Genomic DNA, 27,495 nt, shown 5'->3' on the forward strand with positions numbered 1-27,495 from the left:
AAAACAGTTAGGCTAACTGCAGCTCTTCACTCTCACCTTCTCTTCCAAATAAAATCCCCTAGTATCACCCTCAACTCTGTAGTAGACTCCTACTGTGAACTCTCAGCCATCCCTGCCCCATCTCTAGTAGACAACACAGATTATTCCCTCCTTCTTTCCTCTCTACACTTATCATTTTATCCCACTCCACAGCTCTAGCAAGCTTTCCCTGCTAATACCCAGGCCACTTCAGTCAAGTCTAACTGCCAGTCTTCACCTCTCCCATCTCTCCTCCAACTTCATGCCCCAGTCTCATCTCATCTCTATTGCAGACCTCCTGCAGTGGCCTCCAGCTCTTCTCTGCCCTCCTCTCTAGAAGATCACTTAGAACATCATCATGTTTCATCCCCATTCATCATAGATCTCAGTTACAGCAGAAATTCTCTGGATATCCTTTGGCAGAGTCTGCCAGCAAAACAAGCAAGCCATCAAAGCAAGTAGGCAAGGTTCAGATCTTAATTTTATCTGTTTCTTCCAAATGCAATCCCATAGCTTCTTCCACAGCTCTGTAGCAAACTGATGCCAACACCCCTTTGCTGAAGACAACACCTATACAACTCATAGAAGATGAGAAGTTTGCTGTCATCATTGGTATAGGGAGGTATTCTGCATGCTACCAAAAGGACAAATGTAAACACAAACACAGGAATAAAACCATTGATCTACAAGACTGTCCTACCAGCAAGATGTGATAGTGTCATTGTGGCACAAAGCTTGTGGGAATAACTAACCATTATCTGATATCACTGTAAGCCCACTCCATGAAATGGAACTCAAACCCAGCACTGCTTGGGTGACCAAGAATCAGAAACTAGATAGTCCAGGAACTTAGGGTTAAACCAAATTCTACTGATTTATTTATTTATTTATTTATTTATTTATCCATTTATTTATTTAAAATAGTTTCCATTCTTTTTTTAGATTTATTTATTTATTTATTTATTTATTTATTTATTTATTTATTATAAGTACACTGTAGCTAGCTTTAGACACACCAGAAGAGGATGTGTCTCACCCTCTCATTACAGATGGTTATAAGCTACCATGTGGTTGCTGGAATTTGAACTCATGACCTCTGGAAGAGCAGTCAGTACTCTTAGCCTATGAGCCATCTCTCCAGCCCAATACTACTGATTTATATAAACAAACCAAGTAGAAAAATGACTGTTAATAACATGTTGCTGTGCTTGTAGATCAGTGCCTTGTTCAACCATGATCAGAGAATTTCTTCCTGCAGTAGATGGGAACAAATATAGAGACCCACACCAGGCATTGAGAGTTAGGAACTCTCAGCCCTAAATGGCATATTTCCATGAAACCTTTCCCTTTAGGGCTTAGGAAACCCTGAGGGTCAGACAGAGTAGAAGAGGCAGAGGTGATGGAGTATACTAAGGAAACAAGGCATTCTAAACAGAGCAGAGCTGACACACATATGAAGTCATAGTCTGAAGCAATATGGTCTGCACTAGATGGGGTCTTAGAGCTCAAAAGAGAAGTACACACATGCCTCCATCATGAACCCAGAAACTACCTTCAATTGATAACTGCTTGCAAATGAAAATTTAATTTTCTTCAAGGAAGTCTCACTGGGAAAACAAGCTTATAGGTCGGCTGCATACCCAGCAGTAGATGGCCAACAGAAAATGAACTGATTTGAGTTATGATTGGAGGTTCTTTGTCTCATATTTTTGTGTTAGGCCTTTTTTTCATATAAAATTTTTTTATCTTTTTATCTCATTTACACAGACTCTCTCTCTCTCTCTCTCTCTCTCTCTCTCTCTCTCTCTCTCTCTCTCTCTCTCTCTCTCTCTCTCTCTCTTTCTCTCCTCTACATATCCTTTATACATATCTTATAGCTTCCAGTTTAGTGTCTTTATGGGATGGTGACTACTTGAACAAGTGGGTATCTGTTTCTTGTGCCTTTTCTTGGGCTCTTTTTGTTTGTTTGTTTGTTTGTTTACTTTGTCCAATTTCAATGAGTTAGTTTTTGTTTTATCTTATTTGTCTTTATTGTTATCCTTTAGAAACCTGCTTGTTTTCTCATGAGAGTCAGAAAGGGACCATATCTGGAGAGGAGAAGTAGGGGGGAACTGGGAGGAGCAGAGGGAGAGGAATACATTATCATGATATCTTTTGAGAAGAATATCTATTTTGTTGTTGTTGTTGTTGTTTTGTTTTGTTGTTTTTTCGAGACAGGGTTTCTCTGTACAGCCCTGGCTGTCTTGGAACTCACTCTGTAGACCAGGCTGGCCTTGAACTCAGAAATCCACCTGCCTCTGCCTCCCAAGTGCTGGGATTAAAGGCGTGCGCCACCACCGCCCGGCAGAATAACTATTTTGAATAAGAATTTAAAAAGAGATTTTAACCATTAATTTAATTTTTAGTGTATTCTATTATTCTTTTTCTGGGTAGAAATGGCTTGCAAGATTAGCAACACTGTATTTGTTGCAATTAACAGACCTCCAAGTCAAACTATCTTAAATAATAATTCAGATTTATTGTTTTCCATGCATGAAAAGTCCAGCCATCCTTAGGCTAGAACGGATTTGTAGTTCTCTGTATTCTTTTGGTTGGGACCTTCTCTGAATTCTTTTGTTCATTTAAATTCATCCTCAGGTCAGCTACTATCATATATACAGGATGGTTGTTCATCATGGTTGCTCATCATAGCTAACTAGAGCATCATTTTCTACAAGCACTGACCCATGTTTTCTGAGAGTTACTCTAACTGGGACAATCACTGTGACTGGAAACAAAGCATATGTGGATTAATCTGGGGTTGGGCAAACTACAGAACTATTTTGTTTTAAGTAGGATAAACTTACACAGTTTAAAGCTGGGATAGAGTAGACCCTCACAAGAGTTCATGGCTATAGCATGACAGGGAAGGGTAATTTTCAAAGGAAAATCTGGTAGAATATACTCTGAGAACATAACCAAGGTTCTTTCAGGTAGAGCTTATTCTCTGAAACTCTGAATAGTTGAATGAAAAACAGAGGTATAAAGTTCACTGTTTATCAATAGGAAAAATATGTCTGACTAATACCTCATATGGCAAAGAGAGTTCCTTGCTCCTCTATAAAACACATTTCACTTATTTTATAGAACTGGATATACAGACTTAAATTATAAATTAAATTATACCATTTAAATAGTACTTAATATATAATAAATGGTCCATCCAACTCCCAGTTATATGGGCAAATTCTGAGATGCCTTGCACAACTAAGTTAAGAGGAAAGAAATCAAAGATTATATGGAGATTTTTTGCCATGTTTATTCCAAAGTTAAAAATACAGTATATGTAAGCATAAATTTTAAAATAATAGAATTAATTATCTTTACAGTTTTATAGGTTCTATTCAGAGTCCTTTTCAGACCATAGAAATCATTGGCTTTCTAGATTCTCCTGCTTCCATGTATTATAACATTCAATGGCTATTATTAATGGTATCCCTATTCAGATTTTTGTTTTTAATAAGTGAAGGGAACAAATTTGTCCTCAATTGCTCTCTACTTTCAGATTATCATATTTAAATAAAGATAACTCAAAAGACCAAAAGCTGAAGACAGCCTGCTTTCTCACTTGGTAGGGAATCCTTGACCACAGGCATCAAGCTGCAGAGTCCATTTTCACTTCTCCCATGGTCTGTATATCTAAAAATACATTTTTAATCTTTCTTGGTGCCTACCATTCTTAGCTGAACAGTCATCTTTTATTTGCCTTTAGACTTTGTCACAATAAATTGCTTCAAATACATATTGAAAACATTTCCAGCTAATAAATATGCAATTTTGAGATGAGGGAACAACTATGAACTCTATTTGCTGAGCAGAAAGGACAAATATAAATTTCATTTATATGGAGAATATTTGTATAGAAGAGAAAGGTCTTCCCTTTATTATAAAGAAATGTAAGAAACAAGCACATGACAAAGAACTAGACTTTGCCTTAGAAATATCTGAAGTCTGAACAGTCTTTATGTGAATAAGGTTTCTCAAAAATTGATGTTTATACCCAGCCTGGATTTCTCCTTATCACATTACATTCTAACATATGTCACTGTGTATGAGAGAGAGAGAGAGAGAGAGAGAGAGAGAGAGAGAGAGAGAGAGAGAGAGAGAAAGGGGAGGGAAGGGAAAGAGGGAGAGAGGGAGATGGGGAGAGGGAAAGAGGGCAAGAGGGAGAGGGGAAGAGGGAAATGAGAAGAGGGAGAGGGAAATGGGGAGAGGGAGAGGGAAATGGGGAGAGGGAGGGGGACAGGGGGAGGGGGAGGGGAGGGGGAGGGGGAGGAGGAGGGGGAGAAGGAGGAGATCTCTGGAATGTTATTCCATGTGCTTTTTTTTTTCTTCTCATCTTCAGGACTTGAGTGTTTGAGTGCAGTGACACAGGTAGAATTGTTGAATATTTAACATTTCCATTAGTCATACATCCCAATCTGAGCTACGATGAAGAAAGATCATGGAGATGTGAGACCCATCAGTGCTTTGAAATTATATTGCAGAGCAGAATCTGCCCAGCTCCCTGCAGATCTGCCTTGGAAGGTTTTAGAACATGAGAAGAAAGAGTTGTGTGGAACTGATGACAGTGTTTTTTCTGACAATGACGATTGAACTTCTTGCTTCACGGTCCCCATCAACTCACAAGTCACATGCATTGCTGAAAGCCACTGTGGGACAAGACTTCATCACAGGGAAGCCTGCTTCTCCTTCTCAAGTGCTATGATTATAGTATGAAAAGCATACTCTTTGTTCAATTGAATCTGAATTAACAGTGATTACAAACATCTGCGTGCAGAGAATTGAATTCAGAAATCTATTCCTTATGCTTTTATGCTAGACTAAGTTGTAAGTGCACATTTCTTTGAGAAATGTCCTACTTTCCTCCTAGTGTCTCTACTTTAGAACCTATGCACCCGTCTTACTCCACCTCAATTTTAATATTTTTCCATTTGAAAGAATCTTCTCCCCCCTTGCCCAACGTCAACAGATGGAAGACTTATGGGCAAAGCAAATAGACTTATGAGCAGAGCCAGAGTACAGGGTGAGAAGCATGTCATTTGTAAGGAGGGGCTCTGACCTGAGATCCGATTGTGGATGTCTGGCATGTCTGGCTAGACGGTTCAGTTTCATGCTTCTGGAAATAGCAGACAAGGTTAGGGGTTGAGAAACTGTGCAATGAGAGGAGTAAGATAAATCACCTCAATAACAGTATTTGGGGGTTAATTGACTGTGGTAAACACTATAGGCTTGAGATTAATTACAAGAAAAATAAAAATAAATTAATGAGTATGCAATGTTAGGAGAGCTTGACTTTGTACAGTGAATGAGGGTCAGAGTAAAATATTAGAAAAGTAATTAAGAGTCTAGTCTAGAAAGGTTACTTTTTCTGACTTGATGACCTCATAAACCTCATGCTCACCTCCATCAAAATCCTAGGTGTCTGTGTTATTCCCATAAACTTCCACTACTCCCTTACTGATTAGATGCAGGAAGAAGAAAAACATAACCATGTTTTCACATTGCAGTTTGGCGACCATCAGATAAAGACAATGAAATTTGTTTAAGAAAACTGATACTCCAAATATCCTTGCTGATAGAAACCTTCCTGTCTCCATACTTCCCCATGGAAAGAAACAGTGGAACAGTCAGGATTTTATAACTCTTTCATCATAAAAAAGATTTGTATTGTATTAATCTAAATTTAGATGACTACTATGACTCATTAGATAGGTCTTAGCCAGACTGTCTAGAGAATTAGACACCTACATGGCCGTTATCTCAGGGCTGCCTCAGTGAAAGTAGTGTCACGGAATTCACAAGGTATCCTACCAAAACAATTCAGATTATGAAAACATTGGAGATAAGCAAACCAATATTGTTAAAAAGAAAGTTAAGTAGAATAACAATTCCAGAGCCAACCCTTTGGGGTTAAATAAAAAAATAAAGGTATAATTGTAAATGGCTTTTACTTTGTATAAACCAACAAAGTCATTGTTCTGTATTGTAAAATAGCATGTTTTTAAAATGCATATAAAATCATTTGACTTTACTCCTCACTTATATTTTGAATACAAGGACCTAGCCAGTGGTTTACTTTCATCAGCTGAATCATCTCAATTATTAGTGAATTCCCTACTTGGAAAACACATGCTTTTAAATTGGATGCCATAATTCTGATGGTACTTCATGATGCATCCTTTTTACTTGCACTTATTCAAAAAACCCTTCCTAGAGCACAACTATAGGTAGTCTCTCTTTCTTATGGCAATTCCACATAGAGTGGCTAAGATGTTAACTCACAGTGATAAATATAGAAGCCAAACTGGGTCAATAAAAGTGCAGTCATGATAACCTTGGAATTATGTGGTATGAGATGGAAAATATTAGGCATACTTGAGTTTCAGAGAAGCTAGTAAAACCCACTAAAATCATAAAAGAGAGAAGAGAAAGAGGGAGATACCAGGGAAGAAAACTGCACATTACATATTGCAAAAAGTCTTTGGTGCTAGATCAGTGGACAGAATGATTACCATAGAGCAGGATCACTTATGCAACCAGAAATACATCTCAACCTTTCAATGGAGTAACATGTTGATGAATATACCCAAGTGAAAATAACAGAAGTCAAAGTGGAGTGAGTATTCCAATCTGTTGTGTAAAATCCTGTAGTGTAATGTAATGTAACATCCACGTCAGGTACTGCTTTCTTATGTTTATTAGTGTGTGATGAAATAGGAGTTGTGATACCTTGTTGCTTCATACTCATAAGAAAATGTAGTATTATCATACACATTGGCACACTCTGAAAAATATTAAGATTAAAAGTTCAGTGTATTGTTCTAGTTGGCTGTTGATTGTCAGGGTGCCCTGAGAGCTTCTTGGCCAGCATAAGGGCCCCTGTGATAGGTGAAGAATGAAAGCGGAGACAGTGCCCTCTTTTGCAGGCACTAGGTCCTGGCCTCCAGGGATTGACATCATGGTTTACTCTTTTACACACTTAAACATAGTGGGACTTGGGACTGACGACCTTTACAAGAAGAATGGATTTTATTGGCTAATAAACAGAACTCAGAGGTAGGGCCTACGAAGGATCTGTAACAAAAAGGAGAGCTTGTATAGGTGGAGGCTGAAAAGTCCATAGGTCTTCTTTCATAGGGATGTGCCCCATTCATTGCAGGCATAGGGTCTGAACAGTGTTCAGAATATTGGGCAGATTCAGCTGGAGGTTGGCTCCTAATAGACTAACAAAGAATCACCAGGTTGAATGGCCACTTTTCAATCTGGCATTCCAGATGAATAGGTGGCATTTATTTCCTTCTGTTGAAGAAAACAGGCTAGTGTGGTTGAAAATCCTCATTTCTCCAATAGGTATTCGTAGTTGTGCCTGTTACAGTGTTTAACTCTTTGGCCATCATAAAACTAAAAACTGTTCGTTGAAAGATAAGTCAATAACTGTTTGCATTTGTTTTCTGTTGATCCTATCTGTAGCATTTTCTTTACTTCTAATAGACTCATCTACTAAATGTCCTAGTAGAATTGGGAGCTACATCTATCAAGTCTTACCAACATGACTGCTTACATATGATAAATATGACATGAACGAGGGAAATACCAGTAGACATACTTATATGTATAGGAAAAAGCACATGAGGCCTTTGATTGCAGACAAAGAATTATAGGTAACAGGACTACTGAAAGAAAGAAAACCAGGCTTCCTCAGGTAAGGGAACAATAATTGGTTATTCAATTATCTCTCCACACAAACACACATACCACCACCATCACCCCCACCAACAGAATAATGAAAGGAAAACAAGCTATGAATTTGAAAGAGCAAGAGGGATGGGACAGTACAAGGAAAATTTTGGAAGGAGGAAAGGGAAGAGGGAAATGGTAACATCTCTAACAGGCAAACAAACAAAAGCATAAATATTTAAAATAGAGCCCTTACAGGTTCTGAGAGAACTAAAGTTTACAGGATTCATGAAGTCCCTCCCCAAGGTTACAGACACAGTAAAAATAGCTGGGGTGGGAGACTCTGACTAGCCACGCTGTCTAGAGGAGACTCCCCTGAGAACTGTCTAGAAAACACACCTGTTGAGGGGAGCAAGCCATGTAAAACATGCCAGTGGCCCTGGTTTCATGAGTCATCTCCATGCTTCAGTGGGGTTCTCAGTGATGCAGCTGCTTTGGAGTCATCCCTACTTCTGTGAGCAACTTCTCACCAGTATTCCTGGAAACAACACCAACACACCCATTGGTTCACCAAGTTGGACACTTGGTGAATAGTTACTTCTGTCTGTGGTGAATTGATACGTGTTTCGTGTTTCCCCAGGAAGCATCTTGCACCAAACGTGTATATGTGTTTCTGTTTGGGATGGCCGGGAACTGTCTCAGGAGTTATTTTAGAATGACTGGTTGAACGGTTTGAATGTCTTAGTATGGGGAAATGCTGTCAAATAGTGGCAAATGATGTAGAGCAAATTTTAAGGAAGAGGAAATGGATGTGGTAAATTACATTGTTTTGTTTTAAGACACTCTCACAGGCGTCCTTATTTTTCAGTAACTAGTACGGAGATCCACCTTCCTATCTGTTTTTAGTAAATCTGTTGTTCTTACTAAGAATTAAAGCTGAACAGGTAAGCTAGCTGCCTAAAAGCCATGGTGGAACTAGTTACTGATTATAATGGGATAAATAAAGGATACAGCTGCTTCTGCAGTCTCTAAGGTGCAATCGCTCAGCACTTACTCCACCAAGCTTCCTTTGAATATTTACTCTTACTTGTAACTGTGCCATGGCAGTGCCCACTACAGCTGCAGAATTCAGTGAACTCTCCCAATCAGCTGAGCTGTGGGCTAAAAGACATCTTATAAGACATTTAACAAAGCTGCACTAATGGGGATTTTATCAAAAGGCCTGGAACCCCTTGTACAGCAAAAGAAATAAAAGTCAAGTAAGTGATGAGGAAGCCTAAATAATGGGAGATAATCTTTATCAGCAACATATCTGACCAAGGATTAATATGATGAATAAAAGAAAATAACTAAAAAAATAAAAATAAAATAATAATAAAAAAACCCAACCAACTAACCAACCAACCAAAACCAACCCAAGAAAAGAATAGATTGTAAATCTAAACATTGTAAATAAATTGTTTTAAGTTGTTTTTTTATTCCTTCGGGTGTTTGCAACATCAAGAAAAAGCTAATACTAAGTAACCACACTGCAATGATTTAAACTAGTATTATATTTAATCTTAAAGACATGAGAGGAAATTCAGATACATTAGCTCTTCCCTGAGAACCAATGCCTCATATTCTCATTCCAAATGTGGAATTGCTGCTGTAAAATGACTTTGCAGGTAGGGATCATGTTTCAAAATATCCTACCATGCTACCTTTGCTTGTAGGCGGGGCTGTTTGAGTAGCTTTTAAAATTACCACAGTATAGAATGAAGTAGATATGAAGCAGGTGTGCCTTGGTCCTATCTGAATAATATATAAGACTTTGAACTGTGGTGGAGCGGTGAACAGTAAGTGATATGAACCTTTGAACCATTACCTTGCCTACAATATACCTACATTGAATACTTTTGTTCAAAAAAGTTACGATTCTGTTTTGGTAAGGTCCTGAGATGTGAGAATGCATTTCCTACAGTACAGTAGTCCTACATTATCCATGGTTTTAGTATTCATTGCCAGCAATAGTCTGAACACGTTAAATGGAAAATTCCAGAAATAAACAATCCATAACTTTTAAGTTAGGGCCACTTTAAGGAGCATGAAAAAATATTGCGTGTTTTCATTTTTTTTCTTGCTTGGGACATGATTAATGTTGTTTGCCATGTTTACATTGTATATGTTACAGACTTATTATCGCTCATCCAAACTGGCTATTAGATAGGCAGTCATGGTATCTGAATGCTTCTGTTCATGTAATACTATTTTATTTAAAGTTTTTATTTGATGCTTCCATCCTTCTTAGAAGTGGGAACAAAATACTCATGGGAGCAAATACAGAGACAAAGTGTGGATCAGAGACTAGAGGAAAGGCCATCCAGAGACTGTTCCACCTGGAGATCCATTCCATATACACTCACCAAACACAGACACTATTGTCGATGCCAAAAAGTGCTTGTTGACAGGAGCCTGATATAGTTGTCTCCTGAGAGGCTCTGAAAGTGACTGACAAATACAGAGGCAGATGCTCACAGCCATCCATTGGATTGACCATTGAGTTCCCAATGGGAAAGGACTGAAGGAGTTGAAAGGGTTTGCAACCCCACAGGAAGAACATTATCAACCAACAATATCTCTCCAGAGGTCCCAGGGACTAAGCCATCAACCAAAGAGTACACATGGAGAGAGGGACCCATGGCTCCAGCTGCATATGTAGCAGAGGATGGTTTTGTTGGGCATCAATGGGAGCAGAGGTCCTTGGTCCTGGGAAGGCTCAATGCTCCAGTGTACGGAATGAGAGGGCAAAGAGGTGGGAGTGGGTGAGTGGGTGGGGGAACACCCTCATAGAAGCAGGGGGAGGGGGATTGAATAGAGGGTTTCGGGGGAGGGGCCAGGAAAGAGGAAAAATTTGAAATGTAAATAAAGGAAATATCCAATTTATAAAAATAAAATAGAAAGGAAACAAGGTCATTTTAAAAAAAGAAAATGAAAAATTAGGGTGGCTGAAAATTTCAATGTCTTTTTCTCAAGTCCTCAATCTCTTTTCATGAATTTGTATGTGTAGGTTCTCTGTTCTGAAGAACCTAATTTCACTTATAAAGAAAACTATTTTAAATAGTTGAAGTCACATATAATTTATATGAGGATTTTCACTGAAAAATACAATTAAGGAAATAAAGACTCCTATTCTGTATTCAATTTAATTATTTTTGCAACTATTATATAGACATGTAATATTAAAGATTTATCTAAAGCTACTTATAGAACATAGATTTTAAGTAAATGTTTAACATGTCATAATATTTCAGCTTTATGAGGTATTTGATTTTAAATACATTTATAGTTCATTCAAAATTTTTAATTCAAAGTATAACATACATTGATATCTACAAGTATAAAATATTTATCCATAAGTAAGAAGTCTAGGTTGTAACTTTACATTATAAGGAAAAAGATGTAATAAGATAAGGCATACTACACATACGTATAGTACTTGCTGATTGGTCACTACTAGGATATGCATATGTTTATATCTATTTGTAATTCATATCTACTAAATCTCCACAGATACTGATTTCCTGGTTCATGTCAATATATTTGGTGAAACTCCAGACTAATCATTCAGACCCAAATTACACCTTACAAATTAAGTGAATGGTTCTTCCTGGACGACTTAGTGCAGAGTATGCTAATCTTTTAGTATTTTGGAAATACTCGTCAATTTCAAATAAGTGGGTCTTTCTACACACTGAGAGGCCTGGATTTTGCAGGCACTGTGAGTCATTTACACAACATTTCTTTGAGGAATTGACCGATTTGAAAAACTCTTGTACTTTTACTTTCATTAGTGTTAATTACTGCTTGTAAATAGTATTACTCAAAGGAGGTATATCTAATGATTCTATTTTAAAACATCAGACAATCACACAGTGTTATAATGGATTTTGTGTCTATGTACAAATACATTCTGTTTTGCCTTTGGCAGAATTGCTTCTGTCGTGTCACTAGGTTTATATTCACGACTAGGCAGGACAGGAGAGATGGTTCAGAGGTTAAGAGCACTGGTTCATCAAGAGGATGCTGGAATTGAACAATTCCCAGAACCCACATGGCAGCTCAAAACTGTCTGTAACTTTAGTTCTTGGTCATCCAACATCCTCACACAGACATACGCCCAAACAACCACCAATGCACATAAAAAAAAAAAAGGAATTAAAAAAAAAAGGTTACAGAAAAGAATAGGCAATTTATGTGAGTTAGAATACAGAGTTTTATTGAAAGATCGGCACTTTTGAACATGGTACAAACCAACAGAGAAATAATCTGGAAAATACATTTGCATCATTTCATAATAAGCATATACAAAATATATATATATATAAAATTTACACCCACCCCCATTTTGCTATGACTGTTAAAAGTTTCATTCCTGAGGGTTTTGGAATCCATTACAAATTTTAAATTAGGAAGGAAAAGAAAATCATCTTCCTTGATTTGGGCCTGAACTGTGAGTTTTCAGTGTTGGTAACAGTTTCATATTCCCATCCATCAGACTTGTCACTGGGACATGGCCACACTGGAACTCATTCTCTAACACTGGCCCGCAAATACACCACTGCTTCAAAGAGTTGGAATGGTTAGCTTGCAGGTCCCGTACAAGCTTTTATTACTAAATATTTCCATTGTAAAGGAGCTTCCCGCTTTTGAAGTGCAAACACACGAAGTGAATCATTTAAAATCTGCTTTGACTTAAATAACAATTCAAGTATCTCCTTTAAGATGACTTCCTGAAAACCATTAATATTTATGAGGCACTGTTATAAATATGTTCTCTGAGAGGCAGAATATTTCTGGAATATCCTTTGTTTTGTCTTTAAGATTATAGGTTTTAAGATTATAGGTTTAAGATATTTATAGGTTATAACCTAGTTTTGGTTTGCACTGCATTTTTGTTAGCTTATCAAACAGGTTTAACCATACATTCAACTAATCATTTAGAAAAATATTAACATCAGATCCAGGAAGGTAGGTTTCATCATTTCATTGAAAAAGCTACATTGGTAAGGATGCAGTCTGAGTGAGTCACTTGTGCTTGTTCTCAGTTATGGCTGATGCTTAGGAGGTTAATGGAGCTTTGACGAGTAATGGAGAGATATCATAATCTTGAAAATGGATTCCTTTCGATGCCGTGATCTTCATAATGGCACCATTGAGAGCATCATCTTCAATGAGATTTATTAATCCATTGGCAATGGTTGATGGGCTAAAGATGAAGGAGACATTTGTGTTTTGAAATTAAAGAATCGAACTAAATAACTTCACGTTATTTTCTAACACACCCACGTCCTGGTCATAAGAAAAATAGTTCACTAAGGTATTGTTACCTCCAATTCTTATTAATTGAGATGATTAGTAAATTATATACTTAGTGATCATTTGGCAATGTATTTGAGGACATTAATTATATTGATAAAAACAATCATGTTTCCATCTATATCAGATCAGTAGACATCAGACATATCAGACAAACACCATTGCGGGAGGAATAGAATCAGTTAATAGCATTTATGGGAGATCTTTATTTTTCATTTGCCAGTAGTTGTCAATTAGAGATAACTTCAGGGTTAGGGATGGGGGCTTTTGTCTACTTTCCCTCTCAATGCTGGGACCCCATCTGGCCCAGACTTGTCCAAGCACTGTGTATGCAGCCACAGTCTCTGTGAGACCATATTTGTGCTGGTCCATCCATTCTGACTCAGACACAGTTCTTTGGGTCTCTCTCTCTCTCTCTCTCTCTCTTTCTCTCTCTCTCTCAGTGTGTGTGTGTGTGTGTGTGTGTGAGATGATCAATTGCTTTTATGAAAGTCGTTGAAATTTTTGGATGTAAAACATTTCACAGGGGTTTTATGTGCTTATTGCTTGAAGTTTAGGCATGCAAACTATAATTGCATTGAAAGGTTTCATATACAAAGTAAATAAAATAAAGGCTGATCAAAGCAAATTCCATAGTGTTTACTCATAATTCTATTCCTTTCAAAAGGTTTGTCAATTCAAACTTTGAGGTATATAGTCTTTTCTAAAGCCTAAACCTTTAAAATGTTGATTGCTTGTGTAGGTAATGCTTTGTTTCATTGTGCAAAGAAAGTTTTACTTACTGTAAAACCCCATAGAATTTCATCATAGCCTTGATCTGGTCCTTATATTCTATATATTGTCCCATGTTTTCTTCTTTTTCAATGGATTCAAGGATGGGTGTGTCCACAAAGCCTGGGCAAATGGCATTAAGTCTTACACCGCTTTTCATGAGGTTAGCAGCCATCTGCCAATCAAAAGAACATAGTCTCAGGCTTCAGCTTTTTCAAAAGCATGGAACATGACAATCTGGAATAAAAAGTTCCTTATAGGCTAATCTAAAGCACAAGAGTCAGATGTGCTCTGAAATATGGAACAGTTGCCAGCGGGCAGGAACATAGAGTGTAAAGACATACCTGACACACAGAATTCCTGTATGATAGCTTGACTGAATTGTTTGCAAAACAATACCACCAACAACTCCAAAAATTACAAAGTTATCTAAGGTTTTCTTTTTATTGAACTCTGTGAGGACCTGAAGCTAGGCAACTGAGGTTTTATTGAGGCAAACATCATAACAGAAGTTTTATTGCTTCTGAAATCAATATTTCTACAATATATAAAGGTAACTTTTCATTAAACAGAAATGCACATAAAACCAAAGTTAAATGTTGTGTGGTTGACAAAAAGGTTGTGAAGCCAGGCCGTTCATCATTTTACTTTTTATTTTTCCAAGAAATGATAGTTCAACACTTACAAATTTAGTATTTGCATGTAACTGCTGCAAACAATGAGAGCCAGCTGTAGCGGTATCTGTCATAAAGATAAATTCCTGCTTTGTAATGGTTGATCTTTTTCTAAAACATTGAAATATTTTCAAAGACAGTACTGGCTTCTAATCAATCCAAATTAAGAGTAAGGACTGCTTTTCTCTCAGGATGATTAACACTGACAGTTCTGTTTATTTTTTCCTAGCTAATGAAAAACACAGCATCTCCCTGGTCCTTCCATTCTATCAGTATCCCTCAGAGGCTTTCCAACCTTTTTTCCCTGTGTTTATGTTTTGTAATACGTTTCCCAAACAGCAGGCAAAATTCTATTTAAGTGTTCTGACTCTTGACATTAATATTACAGAAACTGTATACAATTTTAAAGAGTATCTCCTCATTATTTATTCTTAAAATATTCATTAGTGTCAACTAAGCTGTTTTCTCCATCTTTCAGCCAGATATATTGAATTTTGAACTTCTGTTCTTATAAAATTTGTGTTTTCATTTATGAGTGCAAGGAGGAAAAGAGGTTTTGATTATGATTTGCTCACCGCTGCTGAGCGTGTGAATCCGATGATGCCGTGCTTCGAAGCACAATAAACAGGTTGCTGTGCAACAGGCATGAGCCCTGAAACAAAGAAAAATTTTAAGTGAGTTGATGTTTTGAAAAGAAAAGTTGATGTTTTGAAAAGTATTATAAAGACTGCACACTCGGGGTTTCATGGTCATGTCGATTTAAGATTAATCTCTAAGATTCATTTATGTGAAAGCATTCACTTCTGTACAATAGAAAATCTAAGGCCATCACAAACCAGCACCCTACAGAACCTTTTAAGTGCAATGAATATTACTGTCAAGCTTATCCCTCATATCAAAACCAAACAGACAAATTTAGTCAGTTATATATTCTGTGTCTAATGAGTCTCTCACATTAACTTAATTTTCTCTTCGAGAGTCTCTCCCTCTACAGCTCAGGCTGTCTTTGAACTTGCAATCCTCCCGACTTAGCCTTGCAAGTACCAGGATGATAGGTGTGCACCACCTTGCTTGGTTTAGATGATCTACTTTTAATTCTTATTAAATACATAATTTCTCTCACTCAGGAAACAGTGACTGACCCTTGGTTACTGGGAGATTCGTATCAAATGTCATATTAATTTTAAATTATTCTGTTGAGATGTGTCAGTCTCCACCCAGTTAACTAGTCACACACCACCACCACCACATAGTTGAGAGTGTCATGCCAAAGTTCAGCAATACACACAGACCTTAACCACTCCCTCAGTGCCTTCCAGGCTTCAATTTATGAAGCACATTTGCTCAAGAGGAGTTTAAATCCCTGAGCATGGTAGGTCACACCTAGAACACAATGATCTCAAGGGACTAGAACATGTTGGCCCTCTTCTTGTTTTGGGTCAGGAAACTTTCAAGTTAATTACTTATATCAGTGGCAGTCAGCAAGAATTTACAATGTCACCATAGGGTACATTGAGATGTTAGAAGTGTAAGATAAAGGGAATAAGAAGGCATGGCTAGATGGTAATGTTTATACCCTTGCCTTACCTATTCATTAAAGGTTTACAGAACAAGGACAACTTGTGGAAGATGGTGCTTACATCTTGCAGGAGTCAAAAAAGTACATCTTAATCACAGGTAGGCTAATCGACACAGCCATGAAAAGGATTAGGATATTGTTCATAAATATCAGTAAATAAGATGATGGATTTTTGTTAGATATGGAAAGTTGACAAACTTATGATCTATAGTTATTTCAGAGTGTGACATATGAGAAGTATATTCAATAGTGTCTTGTTGTCATTAGCAAGCAAAAAAAAATATTACTTCAGAAGTAGAATCATAAATGCAATTAATTTATTTCAAAGAACTTGTTTGCCTTTGTGTGTATGTATGTATGATCTATCTATCTATCTATCTATCTATCTATCTATCTATCTATCTATCTATCTATCTATCCATCCAACCACTCACCCACCCAACCAACAGACCAATCAACCAATCAACTTACTATCCATCCAAACAAGGTCCCATTATGTACTCCAGACTAGTCTCAAATTTTCTAGGTAGCAGAAACCTGGTCTTGAACTTTCAACTCTTCTACCACAACCGTGCAAGTGCGAAATTTAAAAGCACGAGCTACCATACCCCAGTGGACTTCTTCCCACTTAAAAAGTAGTATTGGGTTTATGAATTTTATGCTAACATTCTTATTAAGTTTTCATCAGATTTAAATTTTTACAGCTTTACTGAGTTATAATTGACATAAAATAAAACAGCATATTCTTTTCTCAGGCATACAATATTCAGTAAGTTTTGACATATGTATAAACAAATGAAGCTATGGTCACAACCAAGACAATGAACAACCCCATCACCTGTAATTTATTTTAATCTCTTCCTTCTGACCTTCTCTGGTGACACAGGAAACTATTGATGTGCTTTATGGCAGTGTGCATTTTCTAGAATTTTATGTATATGTCATCATTGAAGTTGTTTTTATCTGATACTTTTGCATTTATGATAATTATGTTGAGATTCATTTATCATTACTATGATGATTTTTCTAAAGAGAAATCCATGGAATGATATAGCATTTACCTATAATATGTGTTCACCTGGCAATAAATATTTGGGTTCTTTCCAGTTTTATGGTAATAAAAATCAAAATAAAGAGGATTCTAATTTCCAGCTATGTGTTGGTTATTATAGATAATTTGGTTAAATGGAATAGACTATTTTCATCATACAGTAGGTACTGATTTCAATTATTGCTTTTCATGTTTTGGGTGGGTAGGGTGGATTATTGATCTTCAAACTTCAGATAGACTTGTACTGGTGTGGGAAAAGTGTGACCCTGGCATTCCATTCACACAGTAGTTCAGTTTTTGTTTTCATTTGACTTGATGTCTTCTTTAGTAGCAAACACAGTTATGCTTTGCAAGCCTTTGCTCCTTCAGGCCAAGCTCTTTCTTCCTCCTATATATTCGTATATGCTCCTTGCTGCTCTCCTTGGCTAGATCTGCAATCATGCTGAACAACCCCAGACTTGTCTCTCACTCTGTTTTTGTGGATGTTCATGTTCTGGATGACTTTATCGACTTGAAGCGAAAATACAGTCTTTCAGGTTCTCTCTTTTTGTTTCTTGTGCATGTGCATGTGTCAGCACACACATACACATACACACACACATGGGGGTGGGGTGGGGTGGGGGGAAGCTTATTTTCAAGTTTAAACTCTAGTTTTTCAGCAAGACTTCTCATCGGCTGTGCATTCTTGACAGCTTTGTCTTAATCACTGCCACCTCTCTTGCCAGGTTTCCTTACTTAATTTATAGGTATACTAATTTAAATATTTGGAATGCCCTGAATTCATTTCCAATACATACATGAATGAAATTAAGAACAAATGAAACCATATGCAAGTTAAAAGGCATATAACCAATGGAATAGACTAGTACTACATAAAAGTGTCACCACTAAATTCTACTTTATTATTTAGATATGACCTCTTCTTCCTTTTTCCACAACCTAACAACTTTCACAAAGACTGGGAGACTATCTATCTATCTATCTGTCTATCTATCTATCTATCTCTGCTAAAGAACTGTTAACCAAACATAACTAACAAATCTTAAAACTCAACAGAAAAGAAATGAAATGACTTTTTCATATAGGTGAAATTAGCTTTCTTCTTAGAATTGGGAACAATCACCCATGGAAGGAGTTACAGAGACAAAGTTTGGAGCTGAGACAAGAGGATGGACCATCTAGAGACTGCCATATCCAGGGACCCATCCCATAATCAGCCTCCAAACGATGACACTATTGCATACACTAGCAAGAGTTTGCTGAAAGGACCCTGATATAGCTCTCTCTTATGAGACTAGGCAGGGGCCTAGCAAACACATAAGTGGATGCTCACAGTCAGCTATTGGATGAATCACAGGGCCCCAATGGAGGAGCTAGAGAAAATATCCAAGGAGTTAAAGAGATCTGCAACCCTGTAGGTGCAACAACATTATGAACTAACCAGTACCCTGGAGCTCTTGACTCTAGCTGCATATGTATCAAAAGATGGCCTAGTCGGCCATCACTGGAAAGAGAGGCCCATTGGTCATGCAAATTTTATATGCCCCAGTACAGGGCCAAAAAGTGGGAATGGGTGGGTAGGGGAGTGGGGGGAAGGGTATGGGGGACTTTTGGGATAGCATTGAAAATGTAATTGAGGAAAATACGTAATAAAAATATTTAAAAAAAGATTATACACACACACACATGGCAAAGAGGTATAAGCAAATATGTTCAACCTCATTTTATTATGAAACTGCAAATTAAAGTGAGGTACCCCTCCACCTCCCAGTTTTATCTCTGGTTCTCTTTGTACACACTGCTGATGGATGACATACTCTCAATTTCTTTCTCCTTGTCATATGTACACAGGCAGCCACAAATTATTTTTTATTTAAATTTTAGTTCTCTAGCCAGAAATAATTAAAATAGCCCCAAACACAGGCACCAACAGTTGTGAATGCTGGTGAGATAGTACACTAGGATTTCCTATTCATTGCTGATGGATGGGAAGGTAAAATGGTACAGGCACAATAGAGTGAGCCTGGAAGTTTTTGACAAAATGTATTTTTACAATACAATTTTTTTCTTGGAACTGACCCAAAGTAATTGAATACTTACATCCTCATAAAAATTCTGCACCCGGATGCTTCCAGTGGTCTTATTTTGCAACTGCCCAAAGTTGGAGACAAATTAGATGTCTTTTCATGAATGAATGAATAAATAAAGCAGTGTACACTGTACTTAGCACTAAAAGTTAATGCTCAACAGCAAAAATGACATACCCTGTGATTCAAGCTCTGACTGACAGGGCAATGAGTGGAGTATTACAGTGTATGAATGAGCATTTATGTCATGAGCAAGAATATGTCAAGGACTCCAATACTCAGACGTATGAAATAGCAGGACCTTTGCGAGGTCAGACTTGGGGAATGGCATGGTCTCCTTTGATTTGAATAAGAATCTTAACAATGTGTACAGAAAGTATCAACCCCAGCTTCCTCCTTGAGAATTTCACTTTTGTCTGTTCCCTGGCTGAGAGCCTATAACCCACCTCCTTCTTCAGCTGCATATAATAAACGTTACATTTCCTGGCTGCTGGTATATCCAGTTGCTGCTGTCTATCAGAGCTCAGGGTCCACCAATCACAGTTTTTCTGTACAGGTATCTATTCTCCATCTCCCAGTTGGGTCAAATTCAAAGCTGTGTGGGTCACAACACAGTAGAAGAAGAAACTCTTCACACAAATATTTTTTTGTGACCATTCAAGGAACTACTAAATGGTACCCAGTTATTAAAATGATTTATATAATCTATATAAGAAATCTGAAATACTTGAAATTACTGAACATTTTCCTTCACAATTGTATATAATCTGCAAAAATATTTGTTATTCAACAGAAAGGAATCATATAAGGTGTACTATGTAAAAATATTAAAAATAATTTAATTTAGGAATATTAACTATGAATTCAAGGAAGCTAATTTGGGGGTTTGAAAAGCAGGATCTGAATCTTCAACATTTCCTATACAACCCCCAAGAAAGCCCAATCAGTCTATTCTCATCTCCACTTCCTCATATAAGGGGGAATGGAGAAGTGGTGGTGGTCTATTTATCAATGTTTATGCCCCAAAGTGACCAAAGCAACTAAGGACTTCCTCATTATAACTTTCCACTGGACAGTTTTCTTTAAAGGCAGTTTTGTTGGCTTTGTTTGTTTTGTTCAATTCTGGGATAGAACATAGAAACTGATGCATGCTGGGTAACTGTCCTCCCACTGAAGTAGCTCCATCCTCAGTTCTCAAGTGGCTTTGCTCTTTATCGTTAGGTTTATGTGAGGTTATATTTGAAGGTGTGGTATGCCAGAAAATGTGACAGAATCTTTTATAACTATTACATATTTTATAATAAAAATCTTTCCGGGATGATAAATCCAAAAATATGTTCCAGTGATTGATTTTCAGAAATTTGATGTTTCAGTTTCCTAAAAGTCCACTCCCTACTGTGATGTTGTTATAAGAAACAGAGATGAACTTTAAGTAGACAATGAGTATCTCTACTCACACTGAAGGCTGGTGTTGTGAAGTGGTTAACTATACCTATGTCTTGTTAACTGGGAATAGAGTTTCAGGATCACCCAAAGTCCTATTCCTAAGTAAAGTTCACAGTAATGTTTATACACATTAAAATGAGAGACATAGCTCTAGAAGACATTTATTTCTCATACTACGAAGCAGTTAATCTGCTCACTTCGTAAACACATTTAAGTTTCCTTACCAGTCCTTCCTCATATGTAACTTCTTAATTATTTTATGATCAAATACAACAAAGTCGATATTAGTCTTTCTGGGCTAGCAGGAGGAGCTTCGACAGTGCCGATCAGGAAGTGAGGCTCATATAATCAGTTTGGCAGTGTTCATCTGAACAATTAAGTTCCAGGTAACAGGAACAGTCCATACATTTCATGACATTCACTAAAATATTACAAGATGAATTTTCTTTTATTATCACTGTGTCTTACAATGTTTTTCATGTGACATGTTTCCTTTGAGATTATTGGCTTCACTGAATTCTAAAGATAATCCCATGAATTATCTAAATGACTGAATCAGAAGCTTGTTGTTCTGGGTCAGGGTCAGAGGTGGGGCAGGCTGGCTGGCTAGCAAGATATTACAATCCTCCAATCTCCACCCTTTAGTACTGGGATTACAGGCATGGGCAGCCATGCCTAGCTTCTTTGCATGAATGTTGAAGACTTGAATGGTCTTACTCTCTGAGCTATCTCCCTATTCCAAGAAACCCATTTGACTTGTTGGGGTGTCTTATCCCAGCACAATTCTCTGTTGTTCTCTCCAACATTTCTTGTGTGTGTGTGTGTGAGTGTGTGTGTGTGTGTGTGCGCGCGCACACACATACACACACACACACACACACACACACACACACGTGCTGAAGAATGAGTATGACAAAATGAGTGTTTGTAAGTCTTGTTTAAACAAAAACTCCTATAGAAGAGTCTATGCGGTCAACAAGGACCAGAGTCTCTTCTGTAGATGCAGAGGGAGCACATTCATTCCTCCAGTCAGGCTCGCCTTGCTCTGCTTGTTAGACCCATTAACTGCATTTGAAACTGCATCAGTGGGCATTACTCATTAGGTTCTCTGCCCAAGCCAGTATGACAACTTGAGGCTTTACCATAATAGTGAAGGACTCTGCAAGTCGCTACGGAATCATGATGACCTGAAGATGGACTGCACCTCTGCAGGCACTAGTGTGACCAGAAAAAATAAAAACAAGAATTCTGTAAAGGAAGCTTGCAAAACAAACAGGAAGCAAATGTTAGAAGCACTTTGAGTGGGAGAAATCATCTTCTCTGGGGAAGAGCCTTTCAATTGCTTATCCAATACAAAGTGGTCAGTCCTGAACACATAGACACAGGCAACATGATACAGGATGAGCAGATTACATTTAGGAATTATGTGCATGTAACAACAATTAATGGAAAGAGAATACGTGAAACTAAAAGACAGCAAGAAGGGGTATGTGAGAGGGAGGAGGGGAAGGGAGGAAAGTTGTGTAATTACAATATCAAAAATAGCATTTACAAGTATTTGCTATTTAATAATTCCTCTAAGAATTTTTTTATTTTTGGTTTGATAATATCAATCTATGTACTGAGACTTAAAGTCATACAGTTTTTGATCATTTCTGAGAAAATTGTAAAGAAAAGGGGTTCTTCCTTATCATTCTAAAATTCTGTTTGTATGTACTTGTGTGTAAGCACACATGTGCGTGCATGCATGTTTGTGTGTTTGTATGTCTGTGCACACACACACACACACACACACACACACACACACACATACATTTAATCATGCCTGGTGAGTGCTCCTCTACCGAGCTATATGCTTAAACTTTTCTTTGAGAACAGAATCTCAGATGAACTCAGACTGTCTTCAAAAATTGGCCATCTTCCTATCTGCTCCTCTCAAAGGTTGGGATTATATTCTGAAATTTCAACCAAGCTAACCCACTGTGTGAAAGATGGACGTTATCTGACAAAAATACAAAGTTGCTTTAAGTCTTTCTTTTTTTCCCCCCTCTGAGAAAGTTCTTTTATTACTTCTGTTTACATCCATTGGGCAAGAAGAGTCATGTGACCAAGCCTGAGGTCAGTGTGAGGAAATAGGCTCCTCCCCCAGTTAGTCTGGTAAAGGCACTCAGTAAGCAGTTTTGAATACGTAGTATAATTTATTAATATCACATCATTGAGATAACTTCTTAAATTATAGACTCTTAGTTGATTCCTTTTACTAATACTTACATTTCTCTGATATAATATTTACCTTCAAAAATATCTTAATTCGACTTTAAACAATTAATTTTAATATCCCCCTATGTAACTGCTAAGCCTGGCACTTCCCATTTTAGCTTCCTCTCACAGGTTTCCACATGAAGAATTCCATTATTATTCTTTTCTAAACATTTTCTAATCTCTCTCATGACTTCTTTGATCTGCTGACTTCGATATTTTTAGATATGTGCATTTATTTAATATTACTCATTACACTCTTCAAACAGTCTTGTTTCCCTAACCAGGTTTCATACTTAATCTGTCATTTCTGATAGAGATATGATGAAGTTGTGTCAGTGAAAGCTCTGGATGGCAAGAGTGATAGGGAGAGCAGAAGACTGGCTAATGAGAACAGGAGAATGATACCAAGCCTGGTCAGTGTGGAGGCTGCAATGTGTGTTCCATGGAAACCAAGCAGAGTGGACAGAAAGAAACCTAGCTCTCTTCTTAGCCCTTTTAAAACAGTGTTACATGTTAGGATGAAAATCAAAGAGAGAAGGAATTTTGAGAGATGTGATAATCATTATGGTAATCCTGCCAGAAGGTTAATTAAAAATTCAAACTGAATTTACCTGAATTTATAACAATGCATAGGAAACATGTTACTGTTGACCTATATGCCCCAAGCTCCCCTGGCTCCTTTATTTTTATAAAGATTTGTGTGTGTGTGTGTGTGTGTGTGTGAGAGAGAGAGAGAGAGAGAGAGAGAGACAGAGACAGAGAGACAGAGAGACAGAGAGACAGAGAGACAGAGAGACAGAGACAGACAAACAGAGAGAGATAGACAGAGACAGAGAGACAGACAGACAGACAGAGAGACAGAGACACAGAGACAGAGAGAGACAGACAGACAGACAGAGAGAGACAGAGAGAGACAGAGAGAGGGGGGGGGAGGGGAGAGGGAAAGGGAGCAGCAATCCAGAGCACATGTGTGCTGTCAGATGCCTGCAGAGTCTAAAACATCTGGAAGTGGAGCTGCCTTTGACTGAGCTGTCTGATGGAACTCTCCTCTTATGCAAGGGCAGCAAGGGCTTTAGCTGCTGAGTCACCTGTCCAACTCACCTCTTTTATTTAAAAGTAACATTTGGGACATGGTCTGGCTTATTTACAGAGGCTATTCATAATCTTATTGTCTAGACAGAATTTGAGCTTGTGATCTTTCCGTCTTAACCTCTGAGTGCTGCAGGTTATAAACCTGTACCTATATGAGGATATACTTATCGATTATCAATTATCAGACTTATCAGTTGATCACATCCTCAGGCTTTATATATTTGTAATTTCAAGAAAATAGGAAATATCCTTTTATAATTCACTAACCATTTAATACTTTTCTTAAAATTTCATCTCAATAAATACTGTAAAATCAGCTTTGCCAATTTGTCTTTAGGGTTTAGCCCTAAAGATTTGTACCTTTCTAAAGCATGCACTACTTTTAAGTATGGTTCATGTGCTCTCTCTTTTTAGTGTATCTGTAGAAGTGAGCCAGTGCCATTTATAAGTAGATACCATAGGAGACAAAGTAACCCAATTATCCTTAATGTTAGAATTAGCTTTGTAATCATGTTAGGCATGCCATTCTGATTTTAAAAAACCCAGAAAATAAGATGTCAGTCTCATTTCAGAGTTCCTAAAGAAGAATATTTATACATATACAAGTGGTAGTTTTATAGTGGCTCAAGTGGCTGAAAATGACTCTTGGAAGAATTAGGAAAATTCTGATAATCAGGGATTGATTGAGTCATAGATAGCTCCAAATACTACTACTGGTCACTCCTGCCTCACTGATACCACAAGTGGTAGAAAGAATCTCTCTCTCTCTCTCTTTCTCTTTCTCTCTCTCTCTCTCTCTCTCTCTCTCTCTCTCTGTGTGTGTGTGTGTGTGTGTGTGTGTGTGTATGTGTGTGTGTTAATACTTCTTATCTTGAAGTTACTACACTGAGACCAATCAGGTAGTTTAAGGTCTTCCTATTTTTGTAGTTTAGATAGGCTCTCAATAGTAATCAGACTTCTTAAATCTTATGAGTTCACTTGCACCCTTCCTGCTAGAAGCATTAATGGATTTTCCATCGAATTCTTGTTGCTTGTCTGTCTGTTTGAGAGGGTCTCTGTTGCTGGCTAAACTGACCTCTACCTCTCAGCCCTCCTAACGTTGCTTCTCCAAATGCTGGTGTTACCGGTGTCAAACAACATATCCATCCCTAAATGGAGTTTTTACAGTATAATTTCTTGACTAAATTGCTCCACATATTCCTGGATGTTATTGCAGAACACAATGTTTAGCTGATATTAAACTATTTTGCTTTGAATGAAAAACATGTTTGGATTGCTTGGGTAGTGTCAGTTCTCCAGTCTTTGGTGTGGCAAAAGGCAGTTGCCAGCTGTAACCATTTTTCTTATACGCATGACTAGAGTATATTTTCCAGATTTTCAAGTAGCTAGATGAACCATGGCATCAAATTCTACACTGTAATGTGAGCACAGTGAGGCCTGCCAAGGCTTGGGTGGTGTCAGGGTGGGGGCTAGAAGAGCTGCAATGTGTTCTCCATGTGCCTTTCTTCTTTCTACTAGGCAAAAAGGAGTCTACTCATTGTTTAGAAGCTCTATTGTCATCTAGGCCTTCCAATTGCTCATATAGAATAAGTGCCCAGGAATTCTATAAGAAAGCAGTCTGAGCAAACAGTGATGATCAAGCCAGTAATCAGCGCTTCTCCATGATCTCTGCATCAGCTCCTTCTTCTAGGTTCCTAATCTTTGTGAGCCTCTACCCTTACTGCTTTTCATGATGAACTGTTATATGAAAATGTGAGTGTATTAAATCACTCCTCTCCCAAACAATAGGCACCCAGGGATAAGGAACATGCCCTTGATAATATACAGGGGTTGACTAAACTTTTCATATTTTGAAACTAGGGTGTGTTTGGATATATTTGTTTTAACACTTTGGCATATACCATCTAGCACAAATGTCATGTTTTTAAATTACACATCCCTACTAAATTCACAAGGGAGTAGAGGCCACTTCATAACACATTGCCACTTTTTACCCTGTCAAAAGTTATCTCACATGTATTACCATTTGGAAATGTTAAAATAACCTTTGAAAAGTAGGAAGTGGAAACATGCACACAAATACAGACACACAGAGAGATACACACACAAACACACACACACACACATACACACACACACACGTATATATACAGAAACACATTCACAAAAAACATACACACAGAGACACACATATATGCACATAAACAGTCACACACAGATTCATATACACACATACACACACATATACAAAAACACACATATACACATACAAGCCCATAAAGACATATACAAAAACACACATAGGCAAACAGACATACACATACAAACACACAGAAAGACATACACATATATACATATACACACAATCACACACAGACTCACATATATATACATACACACACAAACACACACTCCCCCACACACATACACACCTGTACACATAAAGACATATGCAAACACACACTCATAGGCAAACAAACATAAACACAAACATACTAAAGCAATACCCAGGTGAGAGAACTTTGAAAAGTATCAGATGCATTGTTCAAAATGTTTGTATTATGTATGGAAAAATCTAAAGAATCATTAAGAAAATAAACAGAAATTTAGATTCAATTCAATCTTGTCTTGATGATTCATAATATACCTCACAGATATACTCTTGTGGTTCAAATTATCAATATGAGAAGTTCCTGTGCAAATAGGAATTGTCCTTACCTGCTAATGAAGACATGTTGATGATGATGCCGCCATCACCTCCGTTTTGCTTACTCATGTAATCCAAACCAAGATAGGTCCCACTGATAACAGAAACCTAATCCAGGGGCAGAAATGGGAAAAGTGATACATCTTTATCATATCTTTATCAGATGCCCACATACCAAAGACGTTGCTCAGCCAGGCATATAGGGAGATCTTCAATAATCAATGAGTGCTTCCTCATGCTTTAAAACTTTTAATTGAGCATCATTTGCTTTTTGCCTGCCTGACATTAGTGCTCCTATAATATTTCTGCATACTTTCATGTAACTTAGTTGCCCAAAATGTGATTCTTATGATAAAGATTTACTCTTGCTTGCAGTCTTTTCTTCTTTGACTCAAATCCCACCAGTCTATAACAACTCTATTCATTCTGTCTTCTTTTCTACATATTAAAAACAAAAAGTTGATTCTCTGCATGTGCTTCTTGTACTCAAGCAGTCTATATTAACTTATACTGTATGATTCTTATGGTTCTTGCATTACAGAAGAATGGACAAAATTGATTACACACATATATCAGTGTACAGAGAAAATGACAAATTACATTTATATATATAATATAGTATTATAATACATATAATATCATATATAGTTTTCTGTGTTGCTCACTGAATCTAATATTAAATTTTGTTATTTTCAATGTAAATTAATAATGACAATTTCTCACAAATGTAT

At 37.3% G+C, this 27,495-nt stretch overlaps 1 protein-coding gene across 1 annotated transcript in view; it reads right to left on the minus strand.

Moving 5' to 3' along the window:
* Window positions 1-11,968: 11,968 nt before the first annotated feature.
* Window positions 11,969-27,495, minus strand: part of Hpgd (15-hydroxyprostaglandin dehydrogenase) — a 28,114-nt gene continuing 12,587 nt past the window's right edge. Inside the window, exons 4-7 of the mRNA XM_021170107.3 lie at window positions 26,776-26,872; window positions 15,116-15,192; window positions 13,878-14,041; window positions 11,969-12,985 (exon numbers count right to left, since the gene is read on the minus strand). Of these exons, the coding sequence (XP_021025766.1) occupies window positions 12,838-12,985; window positions 13,878-14,041; window positions 15,116-15,192; window positions 26,776-26,872 (486 nt within the window). The 3' untranslated portion in view covers window positions 11,969-12,837. The remainder of the gene's footprint in view (window positions 12,986-13,877; window positions 14,042-15,115; window positions 15,193-26,775; window positions 26,873-27,495) is intronic.

Source organism: Mus caroli, unplaced genomic scaffold (assembly GCF_978045245.1).
Source record: "Mus caroli unplaced genomic scaffold, Mus_caroli_1 scaffold_10, whole genome shotgun sequence".
NCBI classification, from domain to species: Eukaryota; Metazoa; Chordata; class Mammalia; order Rodentia; family Muridae; genus Mus; species Mus caroli.